The sequence below is a fragment of the Stylophora pistillata genome, chromosome 13 (genome assembly GCF_964205215.1).
Source record: "Stylophora pistillata chromosome 13, jaStyPist1.2, whole genome shotgun sequence".
Taxonomy (NCBI): Eukaryota; Metazoa; Cnidaria; class Anthozoa; order Scleractinia; family Pocilloporidae; genus Stylophora; species Stylophora pistillata.
Genome location: NC_142531.1, coordinates 19,828,383 through 19,849,341, shown reverse-complemented (window position 1 = coordinate 19,849,341; position 20,959 = coordinate 19,828,383). Strand labels below are relative to the sequence as shown.

At 40.5% G+C, this 20,959-nt stretch overlaps 1 protein-coding gene and 1 pseudogene across 1 annotated transcript; both read left to right on the top strand.

Moving 5' to 3' along the window:
- LOC148718064 (uncharacterized) overlaps nt 1-20,959 on the top strand; it is an 82,273-nt pseudogene that overhangs the window by 7,906 nt on the left and 53,408 nt on the right.
- Nucleotides 10,134-17,649, top strand: LOC148718070 (uncharacterized). Its single transcript, XM_088743873.1, has one exon. It carries the CDS (start codon nt 10,142-10,144, stop codon nt 15,521-15,523), a length of 5,382 nt encoding a protein of 1,793 aa, XP_088599999.1. The 5' UTR covers nt 10,134-10,141; the 3' UTR covers nt 15,524-17,649.

Here is a 20,959-nt window from a genome sequence, read left to right as displayed (position 1 = left end):
TGAACAAATTGAAGAAAAGATCAACTGCATACGGGTCTGGTTTTTAGTTTTTTGGTTTTTTTTTTACCTCCATCGCCACAACAATAGCAACAGGTAAAAAAAAAAGGAGTACGGGGGGGAGGTCAAGAAGAAAACATTAATGGGAGGTTAGGAGCTAAAAGGTACGTAATGCCCTTGCACTGCTTTCCTTTATTTATCTGTTTCCTTGGGAAGAGTCCGTATTTTGACTTTAAGACTGAGCATTACACAAAATTATTTGATGTTATTATATGGCTGTGTCTCACAAGGACTGGGAACTACCGAATTGACGAATTTGATCGACTGGAATCAATGTTGAAAGCTAGATTTTCCCATCTAGACCGGCATCTAGACCGGTCTAGAAAAAAAAGGTACAAAGAATACAAAAAAAATGGCATATAAGACACAGCCATATAATAAACATCTTATTAACCGAAGTAGGTCGGTCTGTATGGGAGAATCTTGACCTCGGTCGCTGGTACAGACCTCACTGCGTTCGGTCTGTACTGGCGAACTCGGACAAGATTCCCCCATACAGACCTCCTGCTCAGTTAATAAGAACTAAATATTGCGTGAAACGTGACAGTTAGTAAACCTGGAAGACAGAAAACTAGCTGTCACCTATTTATGTTTAATACCTGCTTCCTTCTTTACTCGATACCTGTTCGAGTTGTATTTTCTTTGTTATTCTGTGAAAGTTGAGCAATCAGAAAGCAAGGAAGAATATAATTTTCCACGCATGCGCATGGAATCAGAGTAAGTAGCTTTCCTCTACTTACTTGGATGGAATTTATTGATTTTTGTTAAAGTCTGAGAAGATTATCATAAAAGTTAAAGTTCTCCTACGCTTCCTTTTTTGACAGGAATATAATGAATTCCTCATTTACTGCAACTTAATCGTATCTGCTCTGATCAAAAGTAATTATGTGGGTTTGGTGTTTCAACTGCGACAAACAAAAATTTATTATCCGAAGTTTGCATTTGCTCAGCGAGAATGGGCTTCCGGCCGAGATAAACGATAGGACTGAGGACTAGAACGACTGCGAAACTGAGAAATATAGGCAGAGGATCATATTCGATTGGCTATTTGATGTGAGTAACCGGTGACGTTTGGTCGAAAGAAAGCAAACAGTCTGGTAGAGATGGCTTTCTTTATGGCAAGGCACCGATGTCTTAAGGTCGTGGTAAGTACTGTAAAGATGAATTTTTTTAGTGTGATATAAAAAGGAGTAACACCTCGATCATGGTTTGTTCAATGCAGTAACTTGGTGGAAGACATTTGTGATGTCGCGCTACGATAGAAACTGAAAAATACAGTCTACAAAGAGGAAGACAATCACAAACGAGGTCGGTCGAAAAGTTTCAACTTTCATTTAGAACATAAAGTATATTGTATCCGTTAATTAAATTGCGTAGTACCGGTGAGGGTAAAGTTGACTTGTTTAGAGTTACTCTCAGCTACTAAAGTCAACTGCCAAACGTGGTGCTGGTGAGCCAAGCTTATGCAGATCTTTCGAGAGAGAAACTTAAGGAGGAAATAATGAAATTCATAATTTTTTTTTCTTTTTCTGAAAGGAAGATATCGAGGGCTATTCAGCCATTTTCCCTGAACGATTAAATGTTCCAACTAAAGTGAACGCATCTCGGTTTTTGTACTTCAAACGCTTATGACGGATGAGCATGCAAAAATAGAACATTTTACTCTGTTTAACAGGGGACGTCAGGCCGCAGTGTGGGTAGCATTTTTCAAATGGGAGGGTTATAAGGGGGTTTTAGAGCTAGGCGTAATATTTGAATAGGAACTGATCAATTATCAAATGAGATCGAGAAAAAGTTCAAGAAGTGATGTTTCTTTACTTAACAAAATTCATTATGTACAAGAGGTGAACGAATGACACTCACTTCGCAAAATTTTAAAACGAAGAGGAATTTATTTCCCTAATCTTACACCAGATAGCGAGGGTTTAACTCTTCAGTTTTCACGCGACTTCGTAAAATTCAAAATGAAAATCGATAATCACGGAAGAATGAGTAAAGTTAAAACTCTGGGAGGAAGATATAGAGAGCTGCTCAGCAGTTTAGTCAGAATAATTAGGTGTTCGATGTTGAGTGAGTGTATTTCGGGTTTGTACATCAAACTTTTATAATAAAGCTAGATGGATTTGAGCATGTCAAAACAAGATATTTTACTCTGTTTTACAGAAAACATCAGGCTTCAGTGTTCATCGCTTTAAACGGTTGGATTTTCTTTACAAAAACGATCTTAGTCCAACTGAAGTTTCTTTCTTGAGACGGTAAGCTATCTGTGCGTGGCAATCAACTTTGAATGTCTTCGTGAACTTTTCGTTTTCTACCCGGGGTGTGATTTGTATAATCGATGACAAGAATACTAATAAAAATAAGTGAATCTATTTCGGTTTTTGGGTGTCAGACGTTTTATTTGAAATTTGAGCTTCCAAGATGAAAACATTTTTCTATTTTTAACTGGAAACGTCAGGCTTCAGTGTTCATCTCCTTGGAACGGTTGGATTTTCATTTCAAGGTCGATCACAGTACAACTGGAGCTTCTTTTTTGAAACGGTAAGCTATCTGTGCGTGATGATCGACACATTGTCTTCGTGAAAATTTTATTTCATAGTTAGTGTGATTGGATGATTAAGACAAATATATTAACAAAAAAATAAGTGAATGTATTTCGGTTTGGCACGTCAAACGTTAGAACAAATGACGGATTTGAGCTTCCAAAATGAACATTTTACTCTGTTTTACAGGAAACGTCAAGCCGTCAGTGATCATCTCTTTGGAACGGTTGGACTTTCAAGACAAGATCGACCACTGTACAACTGAAGCTTCTCTCTTTAAACGGTAAGCTATCTGTGCGTAATTTGCTGTATATACTGTATAATTTACTGTATAATTGTCTTCGTGAACTTTTCATTTTCTAGCTGGTGTGATTTGTATGACCGAAGACAAAAAAAACTAACTGATGTAATCGAGATAAAAAAACGGAGGAAGTCGATCGGTAATTTACTCGAAAATTATCTCATTATCACCGGTCATTACCCTTGAAGGCGTTAACTCTAGATGACTTAAACATGATACCAAGCAGATAACATTCGCTGTATCCAAAGTAATAAACCAACCTCGTTCCCAGGTCTCTCATCTTCCCGCCCCCTGGAGCGAGCGAGGAGAAACCCTGGTTTAGGCTGGTCACGTGTTTAGACAGCAAAAAAATTCCTTAGGGACGAGTCGTTTGTTTGCTCGATTTTTGCCTCCTATCATTTGTCATCTTCAAATCGACGCTATCGTTGTTCGGGTCGCCACGTTTTATAGCAGCCTTCAAGTCGCTATATCTCGGAGTTGGTATTGTAACGTTAATTTAAAACCCAAACAAGTCCAGTGTTTAGAAGCGATATATTCGGGCAGAGATGTGGTGGCCGTTTTTAATACCGACGGGATACGGCAAATCTTTGATTTTTCACTCTTCTTCGAGAAGTTAAACAGTCAACGACCTGTACCTTCCTTGTCATTTCGTCCAGTTGTTTATGTTGTTTCGCCTTTGAATACCTTTATTAAAGATCTAATAAGAACGAGCACCGTTACGATAAAACTCTGACTTTCACTGATCACCGTTTTGAAAGAAATAAAAATTTTTTCAAGCGTCTTTTCAAGGCCTACATAATAGATGTGAAAAAATTTTTCTTGTCTCAACGGCGGCCATAAATGTCCTCGGCGGCGGCGAGTGATGCGCGATTTCCTTTCGCATAGATGTTCTTCGAGCAAGATACGTCTCCAACTGATTTACAAAGCCTGCAACAACTGATATTTACCGTAGTGGAAGACTTACGGATCTTTTCGGGCGTCTGCTGAATATTCTCAGTTGACATTCGGTTCGAAGCGCTTCACGTGTAGCTTGTTTTTATTGCCAATAAGCTACGCTCGCCAGTGGACTAAGTGGAGATAAAATCCCACTTATCTGCCCCTCCCTCAAACCGCTAATTTGAAATCTCTTAAAATCTGGGAGACACGTGACAAGCCTAAACCAGAGTCTCTCCTCGCTCGCTCCAAGGGGCGGGAAGATGAGAAACCCTGGGAACGAGGTTGAGTAATAAACAAGAATTGATACTTCCGTTTTTTGGGAGGGGAGAGAGGGGGAAATGATCCTAAACCTACTTTACGTTATAGGATTCGTGGGCCTGTAAAAAACTCTCCTCAAAACTAACAACAGTCATTTCCCCAGGTCAAACGTTTGCATTTCCTTTTTGCTTTGAAACTCGCAATTCGAGAGCGCTAACAGCGAGCAATCATCCGAATAATGTTTAAATTCTATATGGCTGAGTTCGTCCTTTCATTTGAAACTTATGAAACAATTGCAATTAAAAAAAAACATCTAAACACGACTACCTTTTCGTATTCATGTCAAAATTTTATGATTTTTCGGAAATAGCAAAATTTTCACTTTCTAAGGGTACACGACTAATTGAGAATGCTGGTTGACTATTATGAAAGTACATTACATCTTCAGTAAGTGGTATGGTATGGTTTGTTATCCATGTAATACAATGAATACGTCATAGCTTATGCACTATTTATCTTTCTTATTTAACATGAAAAACAAAGAGAAGATAAACTGAATGATTCATAGTACGCTTGGTCTGGTTAGTCAATTCAGTTTCCAAGCGGATGCCTTATCAGCTTATATTTATGTCCTAAAAGCGATAGAACACATTTTTCCGGGCTCTTTAACGTGATAACGCCGCACGGGATGTTGGGAGATCACTGAAATATATTGATTAGGAACTCACTGATTGTCAAGTAAGATTCATTATAATTTATGCGAGATTTGCAGATGACAGCGAGGGTTGAACTCCACAGCTTTCATCCGAAATCATAAAATGCAAAATAAAAATCCAATATCACGGAAGTTTGAATAAAATCCTATCTCTGGAAGAAAGATATGGAGAACCATACAGCAGTTTACTAAGAATAATCAAGTGTTCCAACAAAAGTAAATGAGTTTCGGTATTGTAGGTCACAACGTGTATATATTAAATCAGCAATGACGGATTTGAGCATGCAAAATTGAGAAATTTTACTCTGTTTTACAGGGAACGTCAGGCTTTAGAGTTCATCAATTTAGAACGGCTGGATCTTCATCACAAGATCGATCACAGTACAACTGAAGCTTTTATCTTTAAATGGTAAGCTATCTATGCGTGATAATCAGCTCGTTCTCTTCTTGAACTTTTCGTTTTCTAAAAGATGTGATTTGCATGATCAAAAACAAAAATACTAACTTATATAACAGATCAGAAAAAACGGACGGAGCCCATTGGTAATTTGCTCTAAAATAACCACGTCACTGGTCTTTACACCTGAAGGCGTTAACTCCAGACGACTAATATGTGGCACCAAGCAGCCTCCCCCATAACCAATACATAACGAGGAAAATTTTTGCGGGAATATGACGTCCCCTGAGCCGTCGGATCAATCTTAGACGTTTTAGTATTTAGCAGTGTTGAGATTTTTTCGACTCGGGCCGTGTTTTGACAATCCCGTTGAGCTAATCAAAATACAAACAAATGGTAAAAAAACTCAGCAATATTGCACACCAAAACGTCTAATAAGAACCTAGTGTCCAAATATGGCGCGCTATTTGTATGCGATTCGCACGTTATTTGTACATTCCTTAACGTAGTTAAATAATAATGAACTGCTTGTACATGGTTGATAGGAGAAAATTTTTGCGGAGGAATATGGCGAAAGTTGCTGTACTTTGCTCCTCGGTAGGGAACCAAAGTCACGTCCTCAAACGGTGATCACCTGTAAATCTCTGCCCGAAACCTGGGGGTAGTTGTCACTCACCAGTGGGAAACCTAAGACGTAAAAAATGACATGGGATGCTTGTCAATTATCTTAATGCTTCACAGTAACTGAAATCACTGGCTACATGCATTTAATGAGTTTGATTTATTTTTTTAAAATGGTGTGACAAAACAATCACCAATATTGTGGACACATCGCAACTTTTGTTCCATTTGTAGAGACCATTATTTGTTCATTACCAATCGCTTTTATTCCCTTTTTTCCAGGTAAATGCATCATCCAAGCACTAACTTTGTTTTCATCAACGTGAACGCTGGATGTTTCTGACTTTATAAATTGTAAGTTATTTGTTTAGGATTACTTGTGGGTCTTTTGTTTTTAAGTGGCAAACCTAACTGAACTAGATTGAAAAAGTCTACAAATTCACTGGCTTGTATACGCAACACGTCAGCGTTGCAGACTACAATATTGAGTAGTCTTCTATAACGGCTATTTTAGCGCTGACCTGTTGTGTCTACAAGCCAGTGAAATACAACAAACAGCTATTAGAGCTCATCACAAACAGTCCTTCCAGCTACTTTTTGCGGTTCTTCTCTTAACTCCATCTGATTTATTTGTCGAAATACCATCTTATTTACAAATACATTTACATGTACTGCGAACAAGGACAGTTGTCTTTAATCTAGTCTGAGCGAACACAACATTTGAGCGCGCATGTAATATGGCTACCATTTACTACCAGCTCACACAAAATTACGCCTTCCCTGATCTCTTCGAAAAATTCCCAAAACTCTAGGTTCGAACTGTTTTTTTTTTTTACGCTAAATGGTGAAATAAACTATTCTTTGACGGTTGAACCCATTGAGACCCTCACGAAATTGTTCTCCCACCCATTCTTCAGAACTGAAGTTTTCCAGTTCTTTTGGACTTTTCCCGAGAGTTCGACCAGTTGCACTGTTTTCCTCCTTGAAGTTTATTTTCAAATTCGCCACCCCGCTCAAACGAATATAAAACATTTATCATTCAATAAGCAACCACAATTGGGGCGTGTCAACACGAGCCATATGCGACCCTCTTCATTATACCTTCATCATCAAAATGGATCGGAATGACACAACAAACAGAATGAAAACTCAGAAATGTAAAAGATGTAGCAAGAAAAACTACCCGACAAAACAATCTAAACTATGTTCGTATAACAATGATTCCGTAAACGAGCCAAAACTTTCAAATAGCAGCATGCAAAAACTACGTCTAAAAGAAACTGATAACCCCAAGTCGTAAGACGCGAATGAATCTAAGTGACAACAACTCTAAGATGTATAACCTACCGCTAATGAAGCATTTGTAACAACATACCATGTAACACCCCAAAGAGAGGGCTACATAACCCATGATAAATACATTTGGCAGAAAACAAACAGCGGAGCGTTGTTTTCGCTCGATAACCATAACCATTACGCGACCTAAAATTCAAGGTAAATTGCGCGGGAAAATACGGTTTACGATACATCCAAAGTACAAACGACTGCAATATTTTACCTTCTTTTAAGGCCATTCTCGCTTACAATGAGGTTTCTAGGATAGGTTTCCAAGTCTTTAGGTTTTTTCAGCACTCCTATTTTTAACGTTTCATTAGTCTCCTTGAGCGTTTTCTTCGTCCGTATTCCTTCGCCTTGGCTTGGTATTTTTTCAGTATTTATTTCCTGGAATTTTGGTTTCTGACATTCCTTACTTAGCATAGAGGGGGGCTAATATCGGGGGAAGGGAGCTTATAACCGGATGAATGTTTTTTGTTTGCAAGTAGATGGGCCTATAACCTTATATGGGCCTATAACCTTATATGAGCCTATAACCTTATATGGGCCTATAACCAGGAGTGCTGATAGGCGGGCGGAATTTTACGAAATTCTTTTCCATGCATCTCTTAGCCGATAATGTGTTCCTCATTTGAAGGAACTCGTCTGAGCTCAAAGAATCTTCTATGGAACTTATTTCTTTCTTTTATGCAAGGGTTCTCCGCATTTTTTTGTACCTCTTAAACCGTCCTTCTCTATCTGAAAGACAACAATAAAATCTTAACCAAAGTAATCTAATCAAGTTTGTAAACAAACATCAAGTGATTTGAAAAATCTGATAACCAGAAAGCGGAAACTAAACAAGAGAAGTTGATATACGTTAAGTGTACCGACTAATAGAGGGGTAAACCACTTTTTAGGGAGAGTAAAGTTCGCTGTCTTTTATCTGAGATATTACGGGAAATGGAATACGTGCACAAAAACGATACCAATTGACATTACGTCGCCACATAAAAGACGAGGTCAAATTGCCTATGTTGTTGTCTAATTTGACCATGTTTACTGAAATTAGCCAATCAGCAAACAGTTGGTGAGAAATTGAAGAAGTATTCATATTTTCAGTATATTATTCCCTATTGCCGATCTTCAATTTTATAAGCTATGAAGTTCTGGATATTGAAATACTGCAAACTCAGTGCCTTTTCCCTTAGTTGGGGGTGGGCTTTTACCCGTCCCACCTCCAACTAAGGGAAAAGGCCCTGGAACCGAGGTTGGAAATACTGTTTAAGTATTGACTTAAACTTCTTACGCAAACGGGGAAAACATGAACGTAGGTCAAACTTCAGTGGCTTTAACACGATTCCAGAGATCATACCCAGATCCCTGAAATAGTTTCAAACCAATGGCCCCTCTTGCAGCCATCAGATACTGTAGCTAGAGCTATTGAAAAGTGAAAAATCCGGCAAACGCTAAATTTGGTCTCAGTAGCACTTTAAGAGCCACTGACCATAAATATCGAGAATCCGCCGACAGTTGCAAGATTTCGTAATTCATTTCATTTTTTCTAAAGGACCCTTTTAGTGAATCTTTTTCGAAAATTGTATCAAAAAGTTCGATCGCGCTTTTTTTCCCCGAAAAATCAAAAAGTTCAAAATACGCCCGGATGGCCATTGTCCGCCACGTAAAGCAATGAAAAAAATTATGCAACTTCGGTAACTTCGTACGCTACAAAGCGATGCAATCCCGCTTATTAATTTTGTGTGCTAGCAGAGGGTCCTTTAATCTCTTGGAAAATATTAATTTCTTGCTATGTTGTCGCGTTCAGTCTGAATAGTGACTCGTCGGCGTTGAAATAGAGTACTTCGCGTCTTTTTCGCAGAGGTAAAATAAAGGTCAACTTCAATGGCCTATAAATAGGTATGCCATATACATTTACTGATCATAATATACATCATGTCAAAGCTTTATCCTTGTATTTTCATTCCTCCAATTCTCTGTATTCGTCCGGCATTAGCGGCGCGTCCATGTTTAAAAGAGTTTGGGTTTTTGTCTTAAAATGCAAGGCATATCGCTGAACAGCTGTCACGACCCATTTAAAAGCCTTTAAAATGGTCCGTTACGATATATTTACAAATTAAAATATACATCATCTTTAAGCTTTATCCTTGAAGTTTAATTCCTCAAAGTATCTTTCTTGGCCCGCCATAGGCGGCGCGTCCAGCTTGAAAAGAGTTCGGGCTAAAATGACAAAAATTGTATTGCGATCCGTTGAACGGCTGTCACGGAAGGGGTCAAGGCCAATCTTTTAGCTTGGCCAGTAATGTAGCCAGGAATTAACCAAATACGAGACCTCTTCCTTTACGAGACTATTCAGACTTCCTATTTTCTAAGAGATAAAAGGAACGTCTGCTAGCACACAAAGTTAAAAAGCAGGATTGCATCGCGTTGTAACCGTACGAAGTTGCCGAACATGCGTAATTTTTCATTAGGGAGCTTTAGCAACGACGACGGCGACGGCGACGGCAACGAGAACGGCAGAAAACAATAGGCTTAATGAGCAAAAACAATCGCCCTGCACGTCCGTTTAACATTTTGGTACATTTCTTTGCTGCTCTCGGCAAGACAACATTGTGAAATAACCAAACTTTAGGTTTTCTCGAGAACGTGAGCGCATGACGGTTAATTTTTCTTTCTTTTTCCTTACTTTAGCGCCATTCGTAGTGATATAGTCCCTGAATAATTCGCCAGCATTTTCCAAGTAAAACACATCGGAATAACCTCGAAAGAGTTAAAAAAACCAAAAGTTAGAAATTGACACGACGTTTTCTTTGCCGTCGCCGTCGTCGTTGCTAAAGCTCCCCATTGCTTTACGGGGGAAGGGAGGAAGAGAATGGCCATCTGGGCGTAGTTTGAACTTTTCGATTTTAAATTATTCGCTTCAGATGTGTAGTAGTTAACTCTCCGCATTTTTTTTCTCAATAACAGCGAAGAGACCTGTGATGGACAACACAGGAGAAGATTTTGTCACGTTAGCTATCAACATAGGTTTAGCTGTCGCCACTTTCCTTCTCAACACTGGTTTCGTTAGAAGAGCCATCCTATTCTGCGAAGAATGTTCAGTTCTACTAAACAATGGAAATTTAAGCAAGAAAAGTCCAGTTTCGAAATTACTTCATAACAGCATTTTAAATTTAAGGAGAAAGGTGGTGTCCAAAGTATTACTCTTGTCTCAGGACTCTGATGACAACTTCCATAAAGGTTGCCTAAATTTAGTTCTTGGTAGAATACTTCGAGCTCAAAACAATCTTAAGGAGACAATAAAATTTTATGAGACGGCAAAAAACATCATGAAAGCATCTGGCAATGTAAAAGAAGAAGCAGAATGCTACAACGAACTGGGAACATTATTCAAGTCGCTTAGTCAACATAACAAGGCCCGAGAGTACCTAGAGAAAGCACTCGCTATCAAAAAAGCTGTTGGCGACAGAGATGGAGAAGCAACAAGCTACGCAAACTTAGGAACATTGTTCCGATCGCTTGGTCAATACTACAAGGCCCGAGAGTATCTGGAGAAAGCACTCGCTATCAAAACAGCTGTTGGCGACAGAGATGGAGAAGCAGCAAACTACGGAAACTTAGGAATATTGTTCCAATCGCTTGGTCAATACGACAAGGCCCGAGAGTATCTGGAGAAAGCACTCGCTATCAAAAAAGCTGTTGGCGACAGAAATGGAGAAGCAACAATCTACGGAAACTTAGGAACATTCTTCCAATCGCTTGGTCAATACGACAAGGCCCGAGAGTATCTGGAGATAGCGCTCGCTATCAAAAAAGCTGTTGGCGACAGAAATGGAGAAGCAGCAAACTACGGAAACTTAGGAACGCTGTTCACATCGCTTGGTCAAAACAACAAGGCCCGAGAGTATCTGGAGAAAGCACTCGCTATCAATAAAGCTGTTGGCGGCAGAGATGGAGAAGCAACAAGCTACGGAAAATTTGGAACAATTTTCATAGCGCTTGGTCAATATGGCAAGGCCCGAGAGTATCTGGAGAAAGCACTCGCTATCAAAAAAGCTGTTGGCGACAGAAATGGAGAAGCAGCAAACTACGGAAACCTAGGTACGTTGTTCCGATCGCTTGGTCAATACGACAAGGCCCGAGAGTATCTGGAGAAAGCACTCGCTATTAAAAAAGCTGTTGGCGACAGAGATGGAGAAGCAACAAACTACGGAAACTTAGGAACGTTGTTCATATCGCTTAGTCAATACGACAAGGCCCGAGAGTATCTGGAGAAAGCACTCGCTATCAAAAAAGCTGTTGGCGACAGAGATGGAGAAGCAACAATCTACGGAAACTTAGGAAGGTTGTTCATATCGCTTAGTCAATACGACAAGGCCCGAGAGTATCTGGAGAAAGCACTCGCTATCAAAAAAGCTGTTGGCGACAGAGATGGAGAAGCAACAATCTACGGAAACTTAGGAAGGTTGTTCATATCGCTTAGTCAATACGACAAGGCCCGAGAGTATCTGGAGAAAGCACTCGCTATCAAAAAAGCTGTTGGCGACAGAGATGGAGAAGCAACAATCTACGGAAACTTAGGAACGTTGTTCATATCGCTTAGTCAATACGACAAGGCCCGAGAGTATCTGGAGAAAGCACTCGCTATCAAAAAAGCTGTTGGCGACAGAGATGGAGAAGCAACAATCTACGGAAACTTAGGAAGGTTGTTCATATCGCTTAGTCAATACTACAAGGCCCGAGAGTATCTGGAAAAAGAACTCGCTATCAAAAAAGCTGTTGGCGACAGAAATGGAGAAGCAACAAGCTACGGAAGCTTAGGAACATTGTTCATGTCGCTTGGTCAATACGACAAGGCCCGAGAGTATCTGGAGAAAGCACTCGCTATTAAAAAAGCAGTTGGCGACAGCAATGGAGAAGCAACAATCTACGGAAACTTAGGAACTTTGTCCATGTCGCTTGGTCAATACGACAAGGCCCGAGAGTATCTGGAGAAAGCACTCGCTATCAAAAAAGCTGTTGACGACAGAAATGGAGAAGCAGCAAACTACGGAAACTTAGGAACGTTGTTCCGATCGCTTGGTCAATACGACAAGGCCCGAGAGTATCTGGAGAAAGCACTCGCTATCAAAAAAGCTGTTGGCGACAGAAATGGAGAAGCAGCAAACTACGGAAACTTAGGAACGTTGTTCCGATCGCTTGGTCAATACGACAAGGCCCGAGAGTATCTGGAGAAAGCACTCGCTATCAAAAAAGCTGTTGACGACAGAGATGGAGAAGCAACAAGCTACGCAAACTTAGGAACATTGTTCCGATCGCTTGGTCAATACGACAAGGCCCGGGAGTATCTGGAGAAAGCACTCGCTATCAAAAAAGCTGTTGGCGACAGAGATGGAGAAGCAACAATCTACGCAAACTTAGGAACATTGTTCCGATCGCTTGGTCAATACGACAAGGCCCGGGAGTATCTGGAGAAAGCACTCGCTATCAAAAAAGCTGTTGGCGACAGAGATGGAGAAGCAGGAATCTACGGAAACTTAGGAACGTTGTTCATATCGCTTAGTCAATACGACAAGGCCCGAGAGTATCTGGAGAAAGCACTCGCTATCAGAAAAGCTGTTGGCGACAGAGATGGAGAAGCAGGAATCTACGGAAACTTAGGAACGTTGTTCATATCGCTTAGTCAATACGACAAGGCCCGAGAGTATCTGGAAAAAGAACTCGCTATCAAAAAAGCTGTTGGCGACAGAGATGGAGAAGCAACAATCTACGGAAACTTAGGAACATTGTTCATGTCGCTTGGTCAATACGACAAGGCCCGAGAGTATCTGGAGAAAGCACTCGCTATTAAAAAAGCTGTTGGCGACAGAGATGGAGAAGCAACAAGCTACGGAAGCTTAGGAACATTGTTCATGTCGCTTGGTCAATACGACAAGGCCCGAGAGTATCTGGAGAAAGCACTCGCTATCAAAACAGCTGTTGGCGACAGAGATGGAGAAGCAGCAAACTACGGAAACTTAGGAACGTTGTTCATATCGCTTAGTCAATACGACAAGGCCCGAGAGTATCTGGAGAAAGCACTCGCTATCAAAACAGCTGTTGGCGACAGAGATGGAGAAGCAGGAATCTACGGAAACTTAGGAACGTTGTTCATATCGCTTAGTCAATACGACAAGGCCCGAGAGTATCTGGAGAAAGCACTCGCTATCAAAAAAGCTGTTGGCGACAGAAATGGAGAAGCAGCAAACTACGGAAACTTAGGAACGTTGTTCATATCGCTTAGTCAATACGACAAGGCCCGGGAGTATCTGGAGAAAGCACTCGCTATCAAAAAAGCTGTTGGCGACAGAGATGGAGAAGCAACAATCTACGGAAACTTAGGAACGTTGTTCACATGGCTTGGTCAATACGACAAGGCCCGAGAGTACCTGGAGAAAGCACTCGCTATCAGAAAAGCTGTTGGCGGCAGAGATGGAGAAGCAGACATCTACGGAAACTTATCGCAACTTTATTTGTCTCTTGGTAAATTTGGGGAGGCCGACAAATATCTTGAAAGAGCAATGGCAATTAGAAGGAAAGACGATGACCGAATAGGAGAAACGCATGATTTAACAAATCTTGGAATAATCGCTCATCAGCGTGGTTTGTATGAGAAGTCTAAGGAATATCACGAAAGAGCACTTGCAATTTCGATAGAGGCTGGCAGCAGACTAAGAGAGGTAGTCAGTTACGCACACTTGGGATCATGTTTCCACTCCATTGGTAAATATGACATGGCCGAAAAATACTCCAGGAAGGCTCTCCGACTCAGTAGAGATATTAAGGACATTTTTATGGAGTTCAAATGCCTTTGTGACCTAACGGTGTTGAAAGTATCAGAAGTTGATTTTAAAGCCGCGTTTTCGTACCTATTTCAAAGCATTGAAAAGTTCGACACTTTACGAAGTTCCCTTAAAGAAAACGATCAGCTTAAAACGTCACTTTTAGAGGCGCACGGTACCTTTCCCTACAAGATGCTCAGTCAGTTGCTTTCTTCCGGTGCGAAGCCCGAAGACGCTCTTTATGTCGAGGAACTAAGACGGGCAAGAGGCTTGGCCGACTTGATGGCGACTCAATACTCTTTAAAAGAGCAGATTACAGGCAGTCCAGAAACGTGGTGTGGCATTCAGAATGTTATTCCAAGAGAAGGAGACTGTGCATGCTTGTATATTTCGATTGATGAAGAATCTGTTCGGTTTTGGGTTTTCAAAGCAACGAGAGCCATTCTTTTTTTAAAAAGAAAAGTGAATCTTCGCCCAAGCGAGGTGACTGGACTAGTCCCTTCCTTAGATGAGTTTTTCTCAAGAAGTTTCCTTGGCATTTTACCCGAAGAGAAATGCGAAGATCGATCGTTTGACGATACCGAGTCAATGTCGCTTGTCCATGAAAATTGCGCCCTGATGCGTGACGACGATGCTGTTAAAGTTATTAAAGCGAATCTTCACTTATGTCACAAGATAATCATCGCTCCTGTGGCTGATTTACTGAAGGAGTCCGAGGTCATAATTGTCCCCGATTCCTGTATGTACCAAGTTCCATTTGCAGCCTTACGTGAAGAAGGAGGCAAGTATTTCTCGGAGACGGCTAGGATCCGTATCGTTCCCTCTTTAACGACTCTCAAGATTATTCAGGAGAGCCCCCCAGAGTATCACGGTCAGGCCGGGGCATTGATAGTAGGTGACCCTGAGGTTGGAGAGGTGATTTACAACGAAAGACGCAGGACAATAGCACCATTGCCATGTGCAAGAAATGAGGCAGAGATGATTGGAAGACTTCTTGGCGTAACACCTCTGACTGCACACCATGCAACAAAGGAGGCTGTACTTCAAGCGATTAACTCAGTGAGTCTAATTCATCTTGCTGCACATGGAGATGCCGAAAGAGGAGAGATTCTTCTTTCTCCTAAGCGCTCAACACCCTTTATTCCACGAGAAGAAGCCTATCTTTTGACGATGGCGGACATCTCACAAACTAAGCTGCGAGCTAAACTGGTGGTACTTAGCTGTTGCCACAGTGCTCGTGGACAGATTAGAGCTGAGGGAGTTATTGGAATCGCTCGAGCGTTCATAGGATCCGGTGCTCGCTCAGTGTTGGCGGCACGATGGGCCTTGGGTGACAGAGCCACAGAGAAGTTCATGGGTTGTTTTTACGAACATTTGTTCCGTGGTGAAAGTGCCAGTGAATCTCTTTACGAGGCCAGAAAGTGGATGAGGAATAACGGCTTTGAAGACATTTCTAAGTGGGCCTCGTTCATGCTAATTGGCGACAACGTGAGTTTTGATTTTGGAAAGTGGCCAAAGTCTACTACACCTAAAGAGCCATGAGTCAAGTAAACTCTGTGCATCAGAAGGTACTGAGACTGGGGAAAGCTTGTTTATTTCAATCGCCCCCTTTCCTTAATTGAAAATGACTCCATTTGTGAAAGAGATCTTCGAGATAAACTGGTGGTAATCCGCCATTGTCGCGAGCATCTCGTCAAAGAGGTTGTAATATATAACATGGAACAGAACAGTTTATAATGCAGAGTTGAAATTTGACGGAGAACAAACTTCAAGAACTTTATTTTCCGAAAAGCGAATTGTTAAGCAGTCAAAATCAGCAAAATTTCCTAAATTGTCTTTTCGTAAGCTATTAGTCAATGAAGCCAAGAAAATTGAAAGTAAATTATTTCCTTAAGTGATGCCTATGATTGCCTAAGCACACATTGGGTACTTTTTTCGAAAGATGTTTTTGTAACACCAAACATATTTGGAATTTTTTTGGTAATTTTTTTGACAAGGTGTCATATGGCACCTCAAGTATGATAAAAAAGTTTTCCCCATTGGAGTATTATTATGTAAAGTTTTTATGGTTTTTCTTTTGGAAGGAAATACGTAATGATATTTCAGATTTTTTTTTTTAAGTGCCTTCCGTACTCGATTTATTTACTACTATCTTTTTGATTTGACGGAATTAAATCTTCGGGGAAAAAATTTTTTTTCGAGCAATAAAGGTTTAAGTTACTAGTTAGAGAAGCAGCTTAAAATTCAGTCATATCAAACTCACGGGGTACAAATAGTCTCTTACTGAACTTCGTGACCACGCCCACTTCATCGGCCCACTCAAATCGAGTGCGATTTTTAGATGTTATATCATCTTGATAAAAAGGCTGATAATTTCGAAAAAAACTGTTTGGGGTTGCGTCGGTGGGAGTAATGAAATAATTTGGATATATCAACAAAGTTGAAATGGTAAATTAGCCACCGTAATGATTACAAAAGCTGACGTTTCGAGCGTTAGCCCTTCGTCGGAGCTGACGAGCCCTTCATCTTGCCGACTCTCCGTATAAAAAGTTAACAATGTACCACCGAAATATTGAACTATAATATCATGGCTTTCCATTTTATGTATTTTCGTACTACAAAGTAAAGTTTTTCCCTCGTCATTTTCACCTTTTCCCGAGCGGATCCGTCAAAATTAAGAAGGCGTTCGTGGTCAAAACAAGACCGAGCAAGGAGTCTTGGGCGATTTCTCTTTTACGCAAGCGCAAATTGAAAATGTACCGCCAAAATCAAAGAGAGGAACAAACTTCCTTTGTTTTGATTTGTAAATTGTCGAACAAGGAGCAGATTGAACCTCGTCAAATGGCTAGTCAAAACAGCCACACCCTCCTCCTTTTGCTCGTTTCCTGTTTTATAAGCGTGAAAGCAGTGGGAGAAGAATCAGGTAGCTCGGAAAGCGCTTCGGGTATTAATTTACCATCGTTTACTTACGAGATAAACAAGTAAGATTTGTAAAGTTATTTTCCGAAAGAGTCGGAATAAATGCATTTTTTCAGGTTAGATTCCTGTTTTTAACCTAAACGTCGTGCAATAAATTTTTCTTGCAGCCTACTAATCTATACAATTTCGAAGGAAAATATTCAGATGCTTCACCGTCCCCGAAGGGTCTCCACTCATCGAAGCGTGTACTGTAGCCAATGTAGTGATTTTTCAGTCTCTCGTTGGGTTTGTCAACCTCCGTGACTTCAACTTCATACAATTTTGTATCTTTTCTCTGTAAAATGACCTTTTTAACATAGGTTTATGCTGAGTATTCGTCGCAGAATCACCTTGGTTCTCTTATCTCTCTCTTTGGCTTGTCCGCCATTTTGAAAATTTGCTCAGGAGGGCATCTGGGTTAGCGGCCGCGCCAGGCTGGAACCGTCAAAAACAAATGTCCATCGCAGTGGGGAAACAGTTTGATATGAATGTTCGGATTACAGAGAGAACTTCTAAGGTTATAAAGGGACTTAACAAATTGATTTTGTGCATGTACCCGTTACCAGGGAAACTTGAGTAACACAATTTCAACTGGGCTCTTTTAGATTTCAATTTTGTCTTAACTTTTCTCCTAGACCCATTTTTTGTTGTAATTGATATGCATTGAAAGAAGAAAGTAAATAAAAATAAAAGTTTTAGTTTTTACTCCGGGTATGTTTTCTCGTTTCTTCTTCACCCAAGTTAGCACTTTAATTCCCCTACCCAGTCCTTTTCCGATTCATTGTTGAACAGTCAAACAAAATGGCTGAATAAAAGGAATGATCTTACTGTAGACTTTTTGAACAAGACAGAAAGGAAATAATTAAAATGGAAGAAAAAAATAGCCATAAAATTATGGCTGGCTCCAATGGCGGGAAGGAGGAGAGGAATCCTTCGTACCCGTCTAAGCACGGGGAGAACTGTTTATACCATCACCACCACCCACGGGGGATTCATCGTGCGTAGGAGTTGCAGAATACAGAAATCCACTGCATTGTTAGTCTCCCTCGCAGCCGTTGTTTTTGGATGTCACGCAACGCTCCCCCAAAAGAACGGCTGCTGACAACCGAACTACATTCCTTTCTCCGAATTGGCCAATCACAGCCCGGGTTCCATTTTCAGGAACCTTTTCGCGCCAGACTCACCTTTTGAGACTCGTCCAATCAGATATCGTTTTCTATCGCGATCCTCATGTGGAAAACACGAGACAAATGGCGGTGCTTGAAGGAGCTTTTCGCAAAGCGTCGTCAAAGTTCAAAATTTTCGAACTTAATGCTCACCAGAAGCTTGCAATTAGAAAAGTTTTAGTCGAGAAAGAAGATGTTTTTGTTAAGTTGCCTACAGGATCCGGGAAATCGTTAATATATCAAGCACTCCCGCTCGTGTTTGACTATGTTACCGATGAAAGTGGTCATATTATTGTTATTGTTGTTGCGTTGTACCAACGTGCGGAAACACTCGATAATTCGGGCCGATTTCCTGTACCGGTGATAAGAAGCCACGAACATAACTAATCGGGTTCACTCCAGCTAGCGGCGGACTGGCAAATGAAGAAGTACAAGTAGTGTAGGAGACGTTGGCCGACCTAAATTGCAGTGTTCTCGAAGCCTTCGCCCGGTTTGTTCACGGCAAGCACGCGCTTTTTTCCTTCTGATCTCCATCTGTAGGTCGAAGCAAGCGTTTAGCCCTTGGCCTCGATTGAAATGCGTCTTGTATTTCGTTTTGATTATTGATGTGATTTACTGTTTCTTATATATTCTGACTTTTATAATCTGTAGTAACCTCTTGAAGTAGTGCGAATAAAGAGTTTCAGTTCAGTTTTTAGCTTCTTCTACTTTCTCAGTTGCTCACTGAAACTTTAACAACCTCTCAAACAATCCAGCGTTCGTGTCGTTGGCGTAGCAGTTGACGTCTATGTTAAGCGTAGATTCTATAATTTCAACGAAATTGTGAGAAGTTTTCCCAAAAATATATTTTAAGTTTTGAAAAGGATTTATTTGCAATAAACCACCTAGGATACAAAATAAAAATGCTTAACGCACGTGGGCTTGGCCCTGACTAAATTATTTAAACAGTCCAGAGTTCAGTTCATAATTACTAAGAAAAACAATGATGAGGCTAGAGATAAATTAATTATGATAACGATGATGAGATTAAGGCTAAACTATTGTGACTAGAAATAAATTAACTAATATAATGATCTAATGTACTAGAAATGAATTAAATATTATCACTTAAAGTCATTTACTAATATAATGATCTAATGTACTAATGTAGTAATCCTAATATTTACAGTAGTAGTCTGTATGAGTCACCCTCAATCGCACAAATTGAGGGGGACTCCCAGGCCTTCTTAAAGCTGGACAGCGGAAATCTGAAAAAATCGCAAGCGATTCTAGCTTTGATATCCCCGAGGATATATCGGGTTATACCCTCAGGAGAGTCATTTCCATTATGAAAGGTAGATTTATTTCGAAATTTCCAAATACCAAAAAGAATTGTTTTAATAAGAAAACGAGCTATGCGAGAACTCTTAGAATCGACAGGGGTCCAGCGAAAAAAGAAAACATGTGTACAAGAGGAAGAGAAACTGGTATCAAGAACCGAGGAGATAATGGGAATAAAATGGGACCACACAGATTTCACGCGAGAACAATTAAGGAAACAATGATCAATGGTCTCTTTACGCGAACAAAAAGCGCATTTGTCTGAGTCGATATAACCCCAATTCCTAAGTGAGTCGCGGACTTTAGTGGCGCGAAGCACGATCGACCAAAGAATGTCATTTTTGTAATTCTCAGTAAAATCCTCTCGAACTAATTTCCAGAAATCGTCAAGATCGAAACCAATTGGGAGGAAGGGATTCCAAAAACGATGAAGAATTGGGGAGGTAGAGTTTTCTTTCAAAAGGACTTGATAGCATTTTTTAGAGGAAAATTCAAAATCACCCCACTCCTTGCGGGAAAGAATCCCGCGAAGAGTGGTGAAAGCTAAGAGAAATTTATCATAATAAGAAGTTAAAATCTGTGTGCTCGGAGTGGAGTTGTCACGAAGAGAACGCCACTCCGGTCGACAAGAAGCAAGTCTAGAGCCTAAAAAGTATTTTGCAAGATAAAAGGATTTCGAGTCAGAGTTACTTAAATTAGAAATTACTGAAGCCAATTTAAGTGAGTTGCCTTTGATCTGAAAATTTGAAATGCCGAGGCCCCCCTTAGAAAGGGGTTGGTAACAAGTCGCTCGGCTAACGGTTTCGATTCGAGATCCCCAAATAAAAGGCCAAATTAAATTATTAACTTTAGAAAAAACCCATTGCGGTATACATAAAACTGTAGAAAGATAGAGAAGCTTACTTAGGCCTAGCACATTGACGATAAGAGATCGTCCTACGAGGGAGAGCGATCGAGATTTCCATAGATTGAGGTGTTTCTCTAGTTTTTCGAGTTTGGGTTGCCAATTATCAAGTTCAGTATTTTGGCCAAAAACAACACCCAAAATTTTCATTTTTGATACCCATTTGAGGCCAAGTGGCTGGTCGCTGCGTGTACGCCAGGCTCCCAGCCACATGGCCTCCGTCTTTGTAACATTGAGACGCGCTCCAGAGCCACGCTCGTAAACATTAATCATATTAAATAAAGCTTGTAAGGAACGGTAAGATTTAACAATACAAGTCGTATCGTCAGCATAATTTCCAATTTTGTAAGAAAGGCCGCGCGCGCCTGGAAGGAGAAAGCCTTCGATTTCGGGGTTATTTCGAATTTTACACGCGAGGGTTTCAACACATAAAACATATAGTAGGGGGGACAGGGAATCCCCCTGTCTGACCCCGCGGGCCAAAGGAATCGCGTCAGTCAGCCATTCATTAACAATGATTCGCATATTAGCACCATTGTACAGGGTGTCGATCCAAAAACAAAAGGACGGGCCGAAGCCAAACTGGGGTAAAAGGTTTTGCAAAAAAGTACGATTAACTCGATCAAAGGC